Source organism: Mus musculus, chromosome 1, assembly GCF_000001635.26.
Source record: "Mus musculus strain C57BL/6J chromosome 1, GRCm38.p6 C57BL/6J".
NCBI classification, from domain to species: domain Eukaryota; kingdom Metazoa; phylum Chordata; class Mammalia; order Rodentia; family Muridae; genus Mus; species Mus musculus.
Window position 1 is genome coordinate 79735056 of NC_000067.6, and position 17494 is coordinate 79752549.

General features: G+C 44.0%; 1 protein-coding gene across 7 annotated transcripts in view; it reads right to left on the bottom strand.

The window, feature by feature from the left end:
• The window catches only part of Wdfy1 (WD repeat and FYVE domain containing 1), a 73882-nt gene that overhangs the window by 32794 nt on the left and 23594 nt on the right, over positions 1-17494 (bottom strand). For all 7 annotated transcript variants that reach the window (NM_001111279.1, XM_017322386.2, XM_030242794.1 and 4 more), the window contains one exon: positions 5007-5074. In NM_001111279.1, the coding sequence (NP_001104749.1) occupies positions 5007-5074 (68 nt within the window). The remainder of the gene's footprint in view (positions 1-5006; positions 5075-17494) is intronic.

The window sequence follows — 17494 nt, forward strand, 5'->3', positions numbered from 1 at the left end:
GATTGCTATCTTTATGTTTTTAGATAGTGTCTCTCACTGGACCTGTAGCTGACCGATAAAGCTAGGCTAACTGGCCAGCGAGCTTCAGGGACCTGCCTGTTTCCACCACCTTTCCTATCCTCTGCCCTGTAATGATGGCATCACAGACAATCAGCATGATGCCCAGCTTGTGGGTTCTGGGTATCTGGACTCAGGTCCTCTTATTTGTGTGGCAGACACTTTACAGACAGAGCAATCTCTCCAGGCTCTGGGCTCATACTCTGCCCAAGAAAACATAACACAAAATTGAACTCAAAGCAATTTTAGACTATCCTAGGACTACTTTAGTTGCATTCAAGAGCTCTGTAGGTGAAGGTAGATACTGACATTATACAAAATTCACCAGACTTACATAACTTTGAATTGGCTTTAAGTCTGCATACATTTATATTTATGTTTGAGAGTAGTATATATTATCATGCTTAAGAATTATAGCCTCTCCCAGGCACAGTGGCACATGACTTTAATTCCAGTACCCAGAAAGCACAGGCAGGAGAATTTCTTAGAGTTTGAGGCCAGTACATGTATTGTTAGGCTCTCTGAGTTAAAAGATAATTATAACCACAAAGATACATTGTTATACACACACAAACACACACACCATCTCACACTTAAAACAGCAGTTGCTATGATGATTTAAGACCAGTTACCAGTTTTTTTGTTCTACAGCTGATGATAAATTTTGATGTTGGCTTTAAAGATCAGTTCTTCTTATGCCTAACACTATCATAAAACCCTCATTTTTGCAAAAGTGTCACTGGCGCTAGAGATTTGCTACATCTGCTGCTGCTGTTGCTGGCCTGTATGAGTAATGCAGGGCACCAATGGAAAGCAGAAGACAACTTTCAGGAGTTTTCCCTTTCCACTGAGGGCTCCAGAGACCTAACACAGGTGGTCAGGCTCACAGGAGATGTAGCTATCCACCAGTCGTCTCATAGACCTAGAGTTTTTGAATTAAAAAGCTTACCATAGCCTGCTTATTTATTTATTTATTTATTTATCCTGGATAAGAGGTTTCTAGTAGGGTAAGCAATATACAGCTTAGAAACAAGGGTGGGTGGGTCGATTACTCACACAGCTTTACAAGGGGGAGAAACACAAGACCATCTTTCAAATTAATGGAAATATATACACAAAAGGTACCTATGAGTCTGAGATCATATATGTAAAACTCAGAGCAGACTGCCAAATGCACCCACTGAGTTCTATCCATGGTCTGTGGTGCTGGAGCCCAGGAGGGCCTTCACTGCTCAGCATTGCTTTCGAACTATAGTGTAGAGCTGGGTGAGCGCCTGCCATAGACTGTCTGGTCCATGAAATCTCAGCTTTGCCATCCAGTCCTGCACATAAGACATTTGTGGATTCACCTCATTCTTTTGGTAGGCAGCATGGTTCTACAGTCATAAGCATAGGTGGGTCAGAATTACAGCCATAAGCAATCGACTTAAATCTCTTCAGGCTCAATTTCCTTATCCATAAAATGGCTGTTGTAATGACATCATCAAATTATGTTTGCCAAGGAAAAAAGGCTGGGTGCATAAAGTAAGACAGAAACTGAGTCATCACCTTTCCTCAGCCACAGCAGATTCTGAAAGTGACTCTTGCTGAGGAAAGTTAGGTTACAGAGCAAGACCGGCCACACAGGGCAATACGAAGGGTTACCTTGCTCACAGGAAAGTTGATCTTGGTAGTTGATCTTGGTAAACATCTCAAATCCAGTAATCTGCAGATAGTTTGTAGAAATGACATTTTCCCTTGTATTTTGAACTTATTTATGCAAGAAATGTCATTTGAAAATAGCAGTTACTTTCCATAAATCATTTGCTTTATTTCTCACCATCGTGTTACTACTGCTGTGTAGGCAATAAAGAGTGACTGAGCTGTGCTCGGGAGGAAGCTCGTGACTGTGAGGGAGGAAAAACAGAAGGACTGCTGTGAGTTCAAGGCCAGGCTAGGCTACAGAGTGTCACCTTGTCTCAAATAACAACAGCAACATTAAAATGCAGCAGCAACAGCAGCTGGAACCAAGCTGACTACGTAGAGAAGAACACTGGGCATGCTGGTGTTAGCCAGCTATGGTGGAGCCCAGGGACTACTCTTGCCAGCCCTTCCTTCTCTAACTGGTAACCACCTCAGGAAAACCAGTGAAGCCCAGTAAAGGATGGATGGGGACAGGGAGAACCATGATCACATGCTCACGACCTAACAGCCATGCTTGGGTGTTGGTACCCGAAGGGGGAAAAAACCATCAATCAGCACAGGGGCCAACAAGAGGGCTCAGTGGTTAAAGGCATTTGCTGTCACGTGGTAGAAGGAGAACAGATTCCCACATGTCCTCTTGACCTCCACACAAAATAAATAGATGGAATTTATTACTTTTAATTCACAATAAAGTTGCAGAAAAGTGGAGGAGATAGGGCTAGACTTCCCAACTCTGTAAGAAGAACAGCTGGAGGGTTGGTGGGAGGGATATAACTTAGAGAGAGTAACAACCAATGCTGGGCATAAGCATCTCAGTCTATGGCTCCAGGGAGCAGAGCCCCAGTGTTCAGTTCCCAAGAGGTTGTTGTGACCAATATATGAACTATGGAGGTAGGCAGGGGTCAGGGGTTGGGTGTCAGGAGGTGTTCCGCCATGGTGACAAAGCACTGCAGGCATGGGGATGTATTGCCCGAGCTTTTGTCCCCGCCGGCAAGAACACACTCAGGACAACCGGAATCTTCTGCGGCAAAGCTTTTATTCCTTACTTATCAGGAGGGAAGACCCCGAACCGGGAAAATGGCGCTGCTTATATAGCCCGCAGCGTGACGTTTCAGCACCTGATGTGGCGTGACAGCTCCTGATTCGTTGCTCGCCCATCACCCCATTACTACACAGCAAGATGGGCAGTGACTAGGCGTGAGTTCACTCTTGCACTTGCGTATAAGGCTTATTTACTAGTTAGGCGCAGTGGAAGCCAGCGCCATCTTAAAATGGTGATTGCTCACGGCACGGCTCTCCACAGGGATGAGTTCCCAGACTGTTGCTCCTTCCAGCTATAGATCCGTGGCTGGCCACTGGGAAGTAAGAATCTGTCCATCCTGCAGAAGCCTACTGTGTGGCTGTTGTAGTTATGGAGGCCCAGAGGCTATCACCTCTTGTTGCCCTTGTCGCTAAAACAGACTCTGTAAGCACTTTAAGACATTGGGTGCGTCATATTTCAAGGGAAGAATTTGGTGTAAGAAACGAAGGTTACAAAATCACAACACATGCAGACACAGGCGATGAGAAGGGTCTACTATCTGGCACACTGTGAGCAGCCCTTCAGAGAGTCTTCCGATGTGCTCCTTATTCCACTGCAAACTTACGTAAGCAGGATTTCATTTTCACTGAGTGGTATTATAAACATAACGAAGCTGGTCAGCTATCCAAAGCTCTTGGAAGGTCTAACACTGATAAATCACTGACTTTTGGCAGAGATGATTAGGGGGTCCAGCACTGCACACACAATGAATACATGAGAGATGCTGAGAGGAGAGGTCCTTGGAAGGATGACTCCCACCGTTGATGCTGTGCTGAGTGACTGGCCATCCGTACTGACACAAATTTTACAGTTTTGGAATGCTCAGAAAAGCTGTGACCAGTGTTACCAGGACTAAGACAACTGTCACAAGCCCTCTTACGGAGGAACTTCACAATGACCTTCAGTAACAAACCAAGCTCAAAACAAATCCTCTTCTGTTCCTAGTGGGGTCATCTGATAGTGGAAGCCCTTAATTCAAGGAAATTCCTCAGTAAGGAACAGTGCCCCAAGCAACCCCACAGCTGTGGCTGCTCACTCTCTCTCTCGGTAGTTACAAAAAGGCCTGTGGACTCCCTACTCCTGTGTGACTAGCCTGCAGCCTGTTCCCCAGCCCACCCTCACCCCCGCCTCCTGCCTGGCATCATGAAGAAGTGAAACCCAAGACTTAACACTTTCTAGCTCAAGAATCTCCCCAGGAGCTGGGCATGTAGCTCCCAGTTTCTGTGGCTTTTGGGGACAGAAGGATTCACCTCCCACTTGGCCTTAGGTGACATCCTGGCATTTTCCTCATGGCTTTGACTCTGAGAAAAGCTGAAGAAAATCAGCAGGACAGAAATATGGGAATGTAATGGCAAGTGGGCTGGCGTGAGGATATATGAGGACTTCTAAGTCAGAGCAGGGTCTCATGGAGCCCAGGCGGGCCTTGAACCTTACTATGTAGTCCCAGGCTATCGTTTTATGCTGTGCTGGGTATTGAACTCTGAGCTTCGAGCAAGCTAAGCAAGAACTCTATCATCTGAGCTACATGCCTGGGCTCCGAGAAGATGCTCCATTTACACAGAGTTGCTCCTTGGTCCCCATCTTTGTACGACATGTGGGGACAGTGAAAAGAGCAGGGACGAGGCTAGTCACAATCACAGGTCATACCACAGTGTGCAGAACACGCCGGACTTTTACAATGCTGGATCAGACGCTAACCACTGAGTAAAAAGTCACCGCTGGGGGCCAAAGGGAAGGCTCAGCATTTAGAGGACTATGCTGAGAAACCTGAGTTTGGTCTGCAGTACCCACATGGTGGATGGACGTAAGGGAACCGATTCAAGCTTCCCTCCAACCACCACATGTCTGCCAAGGCATGAGCAATTACACACACCAAGAAACTGCAAAAACCATTTTCATAAAGTCACTACTGAGTTTAAACTGGACAAACTAGGACAAAGGAAAATGGTCCTTTTCCTTTTTTGTTTTAGTCCTTTTTCAGTTTTGGTCCTGTTTCAGTTAGGCTGGTAGACCAATTGCCTCTGCAAAGGGAGTTTCCTGTGGTTTATGATAGCCTGCCAGAGGTCTTGGGCAACAAAGGCACTCACTCTGAAATTCAGTGGCAATTTTGAGCCAGGTCTTTTAAAAATATCAATCATCCAAGGTATCAGAAACAAGGTCTTAAGTGGGAAAGCCCAGGACTTACAGGCCATTGTGTGGTAGATGCTGGGCCAGTACTGGCCGCTGTCTCTTTTCAGCCATACTCGGATGGTTCTGTGGAGACAGAAAGAGAGAAAGAGAGATGCTTGGTCATTTTATCTTTATTTAAACTCTTCTGAACGGCTTGTAACAGTGCACTGGACAGAACTGATCATCATCTGATACTATAAATCAGCACACACAATGGGTGAGAGCTAACGCCTGTGCCCAGTACTCGCAGACACGTGTAGCATCTTTAAATATCTCCATCAGTGGCCTGACTCCCGACACACATCAACTTTTACCTCATTACCTCACACACACAGCATTCAAGCCTCTACAGAGCCAGTGAAAAGCACGGCGACCTCAGCAGAGAGTTTGTCATGACGTTTTTGGAAAGGTTTGTTCTCCAAGTCATAAGAATGGTCACCTGTGTGAATTCTTCAGTATACAACTGGGTTGTCTTTGTTTGTATTTCAGGACGATACTGTTTTTAATTTAAAAATTCAATATCCTATAATTGATCTTACAAAGTTATTCAAAGAGAATTATACACATATACAGACAGAAGTTAGTTTATTATATACTATATATAATTATATATTACACACAGTATGACTATTTTAATTTTAAGTCAAGATGTCAAGTAATTTTAATAACATCGAAATGCTCATTGTATAATGACATACAAAGGAAACTGAAAACTCTCCACTACTTTTCCGGGTAAAACAAACTCTGTCAACATAGTCCTCGGTTGGTCTCACCAGGAAAAGCCGGGGAAAGCATCAGGGACACAAAGAAGAAAAGCTAGGTAAAGGGACACACGCCGACAACCCTGCAGTGGAATGTAGAACATGAGAATGATCACCGTGACTTAGAGGCCAGCCTAGGACTCACAGTAAAACCCCATCTCACAGAAGCAAAAACAGAAAAAAAAAAAAAAAAAAAAAAGGACTTTGCTTATGCAGTGGTGGTGGGGAAGGAAGAAGCAGGGGTGTAAGCCCCACAGCCAGTGAGAGGCCTGGCTTATCCACAATTCCCAGCCTCCTACCCTGGAGGAAACTGTCCTGCACTGTGTCTGGCTTCTCTTTCATCAGAACACACACGGGGCTATGAGGAAATCCTGTGTGTGTGAGCACAGTGACAAAGGAGAACAGAGCCAAGGGGAGCATGTATGTGCACTGCAGAGGCAAGCACCAGGGCCAGGCTGGCCCCGCCTGCCTCAGAGGACCTCTAAGCCAGGCTCTTCTTCCCCAGTGCCCTCTGGGTCCTGCACTCTAGCGGTGTCTGCTTTGCCCGCAGGCTTCTCATCACCCACTGTCATTCTCAGACACTCATGTGTCTATTCGTAATAACAGGCTGGCAAGGTGACTCATAGGATAAAGGTGCTTGCCACCAGGGATGAAGTCCTGAGCTCAATCCTTGGTACCCAGGAGGAGAAAACTGACTTTATGGGTTCTCCTCTGGCCTCCATCCCTGTGCCACACCCACACATACATACACAGAAACATAGAGATGAATAAATAAAAATATTATTTCTAGTAGCAATGAAATAGTTAGCAAGTGTTAACTTTAGCCCAATTTCCATCTATTTACCTAGTTGTTTCTTTCTGAAGTTCTAGATAAGTAAAACTGTTCCGTAGAGACAAAACTCAGGAATGGCTGAAGGAGTCTGTGGAAGGGAGGCCGACTGTAGAGAAGTAAGGGAGTTGCCATCAGAAAAAATGATGATGCTCCGGGGTTGGTCACTAGAGCTGTGTCTACACAGTAGAGCATGTCCTACTACTCTCAAGATATGCAGAGACTACTGTGTGTGACTGAAGGGATTCAAGCTAGACAGTGATCTTCACTTCCTAGATGACATGATGATGCAGCACATAACCCTATTGTATTTCATGTATGTCTTAAGGCCGACGGAATCTGTCCAGGGTTGCTAGGTCCAGCCTCCGCTTTCAGCATACAGGGAGGACAGAAGGACAGAAGAACTTGCTAAACACCACAACAGAGGCACTTCAGCAAAAGCAAGACCTTGAGCAAGGCTACACACAAAAGACCCAATTCCTTCTACAATAATTAGAAAAGGAAAAGAACCAAGATGGAGGGGCAGGCTTAAGAAACACATCAAATATACAATGTGGGAGTCTTATTTAAATTCTGATTTAAAAAAACTAAAAATATACCATAAAGCAATCAGAAACAAGAACAGTGATATTTGTTGATATTAAAAATAATTAATAAATAATTATATCTTTCTTTAAGTACAACAGTTGTAATTAGTCACTGTTCAGGTTTTGGTTGTTTTTTTTTGTTTGTTTGTTTTACTTTGACATAGTGTTGTTACTACTATGTTACTCAGGTTGGCTCAGGTAGGATCCTCCTGCCTCAGCCTCTGGAGTATGGGATTACAGGTGTGTACACTATGCCTGGCTAACTGTTTTGTCAAGAAACAAAGAATAATTAATTGCTAAGCATCATGTTGTCATTTCTCTGCTGTCTTCAGCTTGGCCACCACGGACAGAGCCTGTCACACCCAACTCTCCCTTCATGCTGCCTTTTGGTCTCTTTCCCAGCGGCCAGCACCTCTAGTTTACCCAGTGCCAACTACACCTCCCAAGGAGCCACACGTAGCCCACTACTAGTGTGCTCAACATCCAGTTCTGGTGATCTCAAACCCAGGATCCAAGTGACAAACTTAGTTCCCATGACTTCCCAGCTTAGGCCCTGAAACTACAGAGTTGCCATATGGTCCTCTCAGGTTATGCCCTAAGCCCTTTTCCCTCACCACTCTACCATGAACTCTCCTCTACATACTGGTCCTTCCAGGTAGATGATAGGGTGGATACTATTTCAACACAAATCTTTCCCTTAAAACTCAATGGAGCATCCAAGGATTACTCCAAGACCTGGTTCACCGCAGGGGCCTTACCTGTGCTGACTAGACTCCATGCTGCTTAAATCAGACATGTTATGGCTACACATTAGCACAATAGATGAAGCCAAAGCAGTGTAATAAATAAAAGGCTGACTCCAAGGTGAGTATTAAGTCCACCAACGATCCTCACTCCTGCCTAAATCCAAGGTACAAAGACCACACTTGAAGATCACAGGATGTTCCACGAGCTCTGCTTTAAGTTCGCTGGCTTTATTTGTAACAAGACCACCACAGCGTTAAATCTGGCAGCTAACCACGTCAACATTTCCAAGCTTAAGGAAAGAGACGGTGTAGGTAGCTGACTAAAACTCTGTTGCCATGAAGGTCATGGATTTAGTAGAATACACTTTATACCCTTTGTGCTCAGAAAGGGCAACATTCAGACATCAGGAAATCCAGTGGTGAGGAAATAAACCTAAAAGCCCATCTCTTCAGCACATTACTGGACCCCAGTAACCACAATCCACACACCTTCAGAATGATATTTAACCTAGCTCAAGGTCAAACTCAGATCCCACTTAGCTAGACTCCAGTATTTGGAAGACAGAATCATTTTTCTTTGTACAACAAACAGCATACAACTTGATTGGCACAAATTTGACCCTGGCTTGGACCCAACCAGCAAGCTAGGAAACAGAAACTTTTACCTTAAAAGCCATCTATCATATAAGGACAGAAAAGGGCAACCTTGTTGGGAATTAGGCTCCAGGCAGGTTCTAGACTCCAGTTGTATGATCTTTACCCAGAGTTCTCTTGTGCAAACCACACCTTTCATTTCCGGTGCTGCTGCTAAAATCTTCCAAGTGTACGGCTCAATCAAACTAACATACCCTGTAATCCTCGAGAATCTACATGTTCAGCAAAGTTTCCCAATGTTAAAAGTTACCTTGGAATTGGTTTCATACTATGATCAGTGTTTCTCCTTAGCTTAATGGGACTATAAACAAAAAACAAAACAAAACAAACACACAAAAAACAGGCTTCAATTATATAAGTTATTAAAACTTAAGAAATCCTAGGCTAAAAACAACAACAACAACAAAAAAACCTGACCACTCAGCAAAGTAGAAGCAAAGCCTGCTTGGAAACAACACTAACAGTGTGATATTTTACTAAAGGTGAATTATTCAAATTCTTACAACTACATAGTAAGCGAGCTACCCTAAGTACTGAGTGAGATCTGGTGGGTCTGTGGCCCGTAAGCCCAGTGCTTTCTGGAAGACCTGTACTGAAACTGTTTCCTAAACCAACAGAGTATTTCTTTACTACCTGACAACTCTCTACTCCCACACCTAAGTCGGGTCCCGTTTTCCTCAACACCTTTTCTATTCATTTAGTGGCTGAATCGTCTCTGATACTCCATGTCCCTATCAGCCTAAAAAGGAAACTTTCTAAAAGAAATGCTTTAGAATCATTAGGGTTTTTTCCAATGTCCATTTTCAAACAATAGTTTGTTTATCCAAAGATACTTGAGATGGAAGTATATCTTTCTTTTTTTTATTAGATATTTTCTTTATTTACATTTCAAATGTTATCCATATGGGATTTTTGGAGGGGAAACTAGGAAAGGGGAAGTGTATCTTTCTAAGCCTATATAAACAGCTTGCAGGTTTACACACAGCCCTGTCCCTGTGGAGGACTCCACCACCGATCGAGGGCACAGAGCTGCGATCCCTTCCACTGCCGCCCGCTCGTTCGCTTGAGACTGCGTTGCCATATTGTAAATCTCCCACACAAAGTGTCTGTGTCCTCCAGGGCTGTGGAGAACAAAACAGAAACATCCCAAACAGTAATGACTGTCCATTGCAGGGCTCTGAGACTGTGCTAGCATTCGAAATAAGAACGTCTTGGCAAGGGTTTGGCTGCACATACCTTTGCCCGATTATAAAAGGTGAGAAAAAAATAATGGCAGGATCAACAATCTGGATCACTGGGTCGAGGAATTGCCTCTGAGCCAGATGGCCTGAGCTAGGTCCTCAGAACACGCAGTGGTAGAAGAGAACCAAGCGGTACAAACAAGTGTTTACCATTTTTCAAAGATAACCAACTTTGTTGGTGTCTTAGTCAGGGTTTCTATTCCTGCACAAACATCATGACCAAGAAACAAGTTGGGGAGGAAAGGGTTTATTCGGCTTACACTTCCATACTGCTGTTCATCACCACGGAAGCCAGGACTGGAACTCAAGCAGGTCAGGAAGCAGGAGCTGATGCAGAGGCCATGGAGGGATGTTCTTTACTGGCTTGCCTCACCTGGCTTGCTCAGCCTGCTCTCTTATAGAACCCAAGACTACCAGTCCAGAGATGGTCCCACCCACAAGGGGCCTTTCTCCCTTGATCACTAATTGAGAAAATGCCTTACAGTTGGATCTCATGGAGGCATTTCCTCAACTGAAGCTCCTTTCTCTGTGATAACCCCAGCTGTGTCAAGTTGACACAAAATTAGCCAGTACAGTTGGATTTAGGGATTTCAGGCCTGATAATTAGTTCTTTTTTTTTTTATTAGATAGATAGATAGATAGAGAGAGAGAGAGAGAACACTGTAGCTGACTTCAACACACCAGAAGAGGGCATCAGATCTCATTACGGGTGGTTGTGAGCCACCATGTGGTTACTGGGATTTGAACTCTGGACCTTTGGAAGAACAGTCAGTGCTCTTACCTGCTGAGCCATCTCACCAGCCCCTGTTAACTAGTTATAAAGAAATAATTAAATAGGGAAAAAACAGAATCAAGGATTTGGGGGAAAAAAAGGTAAATAGTGAAATGTGTTGGCAAATGGCATAGTAACTTATAGTTTAGTCACTAAAAATAGTTATGAAGACTAGAAGGTATGGGAAAATGTGCATAAAATGTGGTTTTCTTTTTTAATACTTTTATTTGAAGTAAGTGTGTGTGTGTGTGTGTGTGTGTGTGTGTGTGCTTATGTACATATCACATAGGTGGAAGTCAGAAGAAAACTTATGGGAATCAGGTCTCTTCTTCTACCCTGTGGATTCTGGAGACCCAAAGTGGTTCCTCAGGCTTGGTGCCAAGTGTCTTTATCTACTGATCCATATTTTAGACCAAAATCCTCAGCTTTCCTTTAAAATGCTGAGTTAAAGTTATATGGCTAAGCTGTATGAGCACACTCGCCAGCTCTGCAGTCATCAAGCTGACTAATCAGGGATAGACGGGAGGGGAGGGGACACTTGTGGAGCAACACTGACTCTAGATCCTTGTTAGGACATGAGGCCAGCAACACAGAGCCCATGGGAACCTTCTGGCAAAGCCACAAGTACACACTTCGGAGTGAGTGCAACGCCAGGATTGGATTTTGCTTTGTGTTCAAGTGCAGCTATCTAAAATAGCAAACACAAAAATACTCCATGCCTTAAGAATGTGTCTGTCAACATCACCATTAAGAGCAAACAAGGCTGAGGAGTACAAACTGAGTGAAGGATTAAACTGTTTGCAGCCTCAGGCACAAGAATCAGGCAACTTCAAGTAAATGACGGGCACTTTCCCTTCTTAACAAGACTACTCTAGAGACTTCTATGTGTCGGACTTAGAACTCAGTGGTCTGCTGGCCATCAAAGTGAACTTGTGCTTAGGACAGGCTTGGGAGTCGGGGACATCCTCGAGTCTATGAGGGGTCACATTTCCGGAGGGCCACTACAGATCATGAAAGGGACTCTGGCTTCCACAAGGAGACATGAAATGGAAGGAACACCTAGAGGTTTGTGAATAGACTGGGCCCAGATAAGATCACTCCCAAAGGAGCAGAACGAAGTGCTTGCAGAGAAGACCTAAGAAACCAGATGCAAGAAGGCTGGACAAGAGGGTCCCCCAAAAGGTTGAAAGATGTAAGACAATAAGCTTCGACCCTCTAAGTTTGTCTCTGCTGAGCTCCTGTAATCTCAAAGCACTGAACTACGTAGATATAGACTTCTTGCTTTCTAGACCTACACGGGTATTCCTGAAAAGTTCATGATCTGCAAAAAGCAAGCTACTCTGTGGCAAAGATGGTGGACATTTTTATCTCCGGTTTATGCTTCAGGGAACAGAAATAAGCAGAAAGCCATCTTTAAAAATACAAACCAATATGGCCGCTGCAACACACTGTCTGACTCTACCCAGTTGCCTTGTCCAATTTTATCCAGCTCTTACTAAAAGATGATAAAAACCTTACAATGTAAACCTTTTTGTACAAAATTGTTCATAAAAGATACAACTCAATTTTTAAAAAGCAGCTTTGTATAGTTTTTAAAAAGTAAACAAGCCTTTCTAGAAATTTCCACATATTTCCTGCTAAAGCATTGACTCCTAAGCAAAGGAAGATGAAGCATTGCCAAAGACCAGCAAAGTATGGTGATGGCCATCAGAATCAGTGCTAATGGCAGCTGATGGGTGTTGGTGCTGATAACACGCAACAAGGGCTGCGGCTGATGGCAGCCAGCGATTAGAGAGAAGGAAAGGAAGAAAATTCAAACATGCACACATATACACAGAGAAAGGTTGAGGCAAGGACAAGCTCCAGTAACTTCACACATACAAATACATACATACATACACATAGACAGACAGACAGGCAGGCAGGCACATACATATTCACACACTGGATGGCTGGAGCAAAGCTCCAACAAGCAGGCCCCAAGCCTTTCACATACACACACACACACACACACACACACACACACACACACACACACACACACATTACTTGGTGGGTAGACAGAACGAAATTCCAACAAGCAGGCTCTAAGTGTTTCATGTATATTCATACATACATACCTACACATACATGTTAGTGCAAGAGGGCATGTACATAAACACACACACACAGAGCTGGTGGATGGAGCAAGCTCCAACACACACAAGCATGATGTAAAACAAGCTTTTCATACATATACATACAGATTTGATAGATGGAACAGTTCCAACACATTCTCCCACAAACCTTACACACACACGTACATACACATAGTTGATGGATGGAAGAAACAAATTCCAGTGTGATCACACTCTAGTTTTCTTCTAGTAAATGACTGAAAAACCAGTATCTTCCCCAATACCTTTATAAGAAATAACATTATGTAGTACAGGTAAAGAAAACAAATTATAACCGGGCGTGGTGGCGCACGCCTTTAATCCCAGCACTCGGGAGGCAGAGGCAGGCGGATTTCTGAGTTCGAGGCCAGCCTGGTGAGTTCCAGGATAGCCAGGATTACACAGAGAAACCCTGTCTCGAAAAAAAAAAAAAAAAAAGAAAACAAATTATTCCTAAGAACCCATGTACTAAGCAACTTGTTATAGATTAACAAAGTGTAAGCAAGCAGGGGAGGTTCCTCAGCCCGTTTCTCTTACTGCAGACAACAATTTGTGGTTACAAAGGATTAATTACTTTATTATTGGTCTTTAAAAGTAATCTTATAAGAATCTTAAAAGAATAACAAGTCTAAAGTTGTCTATAAAAATCAGTCATACCTACTTTAACCTACTTTAAATCTCAGAATGTGTATCTACTCTTCAGCATTAAATAATATCAGGAAGCTGAGGGCAAAAATAGATATGAGGAGTCAGTCATCACCTGTCAGCCTCAGTGAGAGTCAGGTCAGCCAGTGCTGCCACTGTTCTTGTTCCCAGACCACAAGGTCCCTAGGTTAACTAATAAGAGTGTGCCTTTCTGAACTTCAAATTGTTCCATGATTTTCTACACCAAAGCCAGTAGCAAAACCATCTTAATCTGGCTTCACTTCCAATTTTATTTTTCCAAATGTTTTCTAAGGGTGGTGGTCATTACTGACAATCTAAGTTCTTACCTACAATGGTGGCTGAATCATTAATCTGCTCCAGCAGCAATGCCTGAAAGAGATCAGGCACTATCATTCAGAGTACCAGTGATACTGCCCAGTGAGGGGGGCTGGAAGCCCCTTGGAGTTTACAGACAATTATTAGATTAAGAGGGATGTGAGGGCAGCAGGCAGAGCAGAACTCCACAGCAGCATGAAGTCCTCAGGACCCGTGGTCCTTACCATTCCACCCATCATGGCTGTGCTAACTGGTGGGCTGCATTCCATGAGTTCTAAAGACATTTGTCATTCCTCCTGCATGACCCTCAGCAAAGCATTAAATAGTGTGTGTGTTTGGGGATGGGGGAGGGCCCCCTTTAAAAGAGATTCCGAGCACAGAAAGATCTATGTTGAACTAGACGTGAGCTCCAAATCTCAAAGAAAATCTGATTTTTGTGATAAAATGGAATGGTGATTCTAATAAAACCTCTCACCACCTCAAGGTGTGGATTGAGCTGGGCCTTGCATAAAATATGCTATCAAGAGTCTGTGGAGGGTAACTGTGTGTGACGTGTGCTCCAACTCTTTACCCCTTCCTTCTCCATGCCCTTTCCTATCTGATTGTACAGCCTTTCCCATGGGGGCTGAACCTCTCTTTCTGACTTCTCTTGGAAGGCTACCTGGTGTCTGTAACAGCCAATGGGGTGTCTGAAGTGATGGTGGGGCTCTTCTGAGAAAGGCCTTTCCTGCCCAGGAGGAGCTATGAAAGGTAACAGGAAATGTGTGCTGGGGGTGGGGGTTGGTATCCTGCAGAATTACCCTTGACAAGTCTGGAACAAGCTACTTCTCCAGTGGCTGAGGCATAGCCTGGTCACAAGCATGAGTGAGCCTAACTGAGTCAGAGAAACCAGGCCACTGGCCTACAGCTCATGACAGTGAAACACCTGCTGCTCTAAGCTGCTGTTTTGAGGGGGTCTGGACATACCAAAGGCTAACTAATACAGATGGATAGAATACACTTCAAAATCCTTAGGAATCACACTTTAAAATTTAAAAAAGATTGAAACATACTTTGTGTGCCAGCGTCTCAAGCTAATTCTTCACTGGAATACAGAATCCCCGCTTTGCACTGATCCTAACTGAATTCTCTAACAACTGAAGAGGCCACAGGAAAGCACTTCACAACACCTCCTGGTCAAGGGAAGGCTTATGTGTGTCTGTTACTTTCCTGTGACAGCAGACTCAACACCACAGCCTGGGTCGGAGCTAAGCATTCATACCGTGGAGATCAACTATGATCTACAGAAAGGAGATCAACTATGATCTACAGAAAGGAGATCAACTATGATGTACAGAAAGGAGATCAACTATGATGTACAGAAAGGAGATCAACCATGATGTACAGAAAGGAGATCAACCATGATCTACAGAAAGGAGATCAACCATGATCTACAGAAAGGAGATCAACCATGATCTACAGAAAGGAGATCAACCATGATCTACAGAAAGGAGATCAACCATGATCTACAGAAAGGAGATCAACCATGATCTACAGAAAGGAGATCAACCATGATCTACAGAAAGGAGATCAACCATGATCTACAGAAAGGAGATCAACCATGATCTACAGAAAGGAGATCAACTATGATCTACAGAAAGGAGATCAACTATGATCTACAGAAAGGCACACCGGAGGATCAGAGAGGAGGGCTCACTTTTCTTTCCTCCAGTCTTCTCAGATGCTGTCAAAGACTTAATCCAACCAAGGTTAAACTATACATTAGGGAATCACGAAGCCCATGAACTCTCCTCCTTGGAAACCACCCTGGAGTAAGGACAAAGACGGACACAAAGCACAGTTCTTTTCTTCAAGGCACCGACTCTCAGGAAACATCTAGGAAAATCAGTATGATTCTTAATTTAGCAGTGCCCGTAAGGACATACATTTGGGTGTGTTACATATTTTCCAGAACACAGGATACCTGAATGATAACCCTGAAGAGCACGTGCCCATCTGTCATCTCCAATGAATGTCATACTCCACTTAAGTATTTCTGAAGAAGCTGAAGTCAAGCACACCCCACCTCCAACAGCAAAAATTAGTGTCTTTTCACCAATTTTCTTCCCAAGACAAACAGTATAAAGCAATTTAATCATTTTCTAATTTTAGGCTGATAACTAGGTAGTGTTCAACCAATTAATTAAAAAGCAATTTTCAGCACATACAATCTGCTACAAAATTAGTCCAAGGTGCCAATTTGTATTAAACACTGAATAAACAGTAATTGGGTACAAAGCTGATTTTTGTGACCTCTTGTAGAGATGCTGGGACTCTGAGACTTGGGACACTCTAAACACTTCTGCCACCATGACAAAGGGAATCGTGTCCTAGTCTGACTGTACTTCTGGAGGATACGGATAAAAATATTTAACTCTGGCACCTAAGATGGTTTCGAGGACACTAAGATGTTAGCCTGACAGGAAGAGGGAGTGACATCATCCTCACTTCAGTCGGCCTTTATCAAATAAATAGCAATTTCCTTCCAACCAAGTTGCTAGAACTCTGACCTCTTCATTTCCGCTAGAGAACAAAGTGTCTCCTTTGGTAACAGGGAGGCAAAACAGTGAACGGTTGTTGAGTGGATCTTGAAACCAAAAGTCTAGGAACTGGCCTGGCTTTCAGGGGGCTTGGCCTGCCTGAGGGAAAGAAGAATGCACTTACTGGCTTGTGCTACAGGAAGGAACAGGGAAGAGCTCAAGGGTCTGTGGGGACCAAGCCTCACAGCCTACTGACTCCATACAGAGAAGACGGCTCTTGGGGACTCTGGTACCTTCACCACCCCAACAAGCAGCATTCCCCACCCCCAAGAAACCACGGACACGTGGTTGAGATGCCTCCTGTGGGTTCTCTGTGTGACTGGAGAAACCAGTCCAGATGTAATCTTTAAAATGATTTTGTGTGACTCCTGTGCTAAGGAAAATCTCAAACTCCAGATGTCAGGGATAATCTAGACAGGCTGGGATCAGCATGGGTCCACAGAATACTCTTTCTTAGGGTTAAAAACAAACAAACAAACAAACAACAAAAAACTTGAGCTCTCCCACTGCCTGGCAGGGCTGTCTGGACACCTATGATTAATAAACTAACCCAAGTAAGCACAGTTAGTGGTAAGTTCTGCTCTCTGGTCCTTTATTGGTTTGTTTAGTGATTCGATCAAACCAGCACTGCACACACTGCTTAAGCTTCACACTGTTTAAGCACTGGAAGAGGCCAGCCCTCGGTGAGTAAAGACAAGCGTGTTAACAGGGAAGGATGTCATGGGGCCAGATCTGTGGGAACAGCGAAAGATGGGCCACACTCAGAAACTCAGGATGCGGGAGCAGGATGGATGAAACAAAACCGTACCCCTCAAAGTCCAGACCTTCAAACAACTTCCCCCTTAGGTATGAGGAAATCAGTCAAGCACACAAGGTAGGAAATGCTGGAGGAAACGTAGTAAGGAGGCCCTTTGAGGGTACCCAAGTAACCCAGGAAAGGCAGTCCAAGTGGTATTTTCTACAAACCTACTGTAACCTAGTACTCCCAAATGCTCCCCATCAACAATGACTTCAAGCATGTGTGTGTGTGTGTGTGTGTATGAGAGAGAGAGAGAGAGAGACACCCTGGTTTCCCCAGAAGCCTTTTCAGGTGACTGACGATCCTGCAGGCAGGCAAACAAACAAAGAAAAAAAAATGAGATAAGAAGAGGAAGTTGCCCTGAGAGGTGACCTTTGGGCCAAGGTCTATACAAAAAAG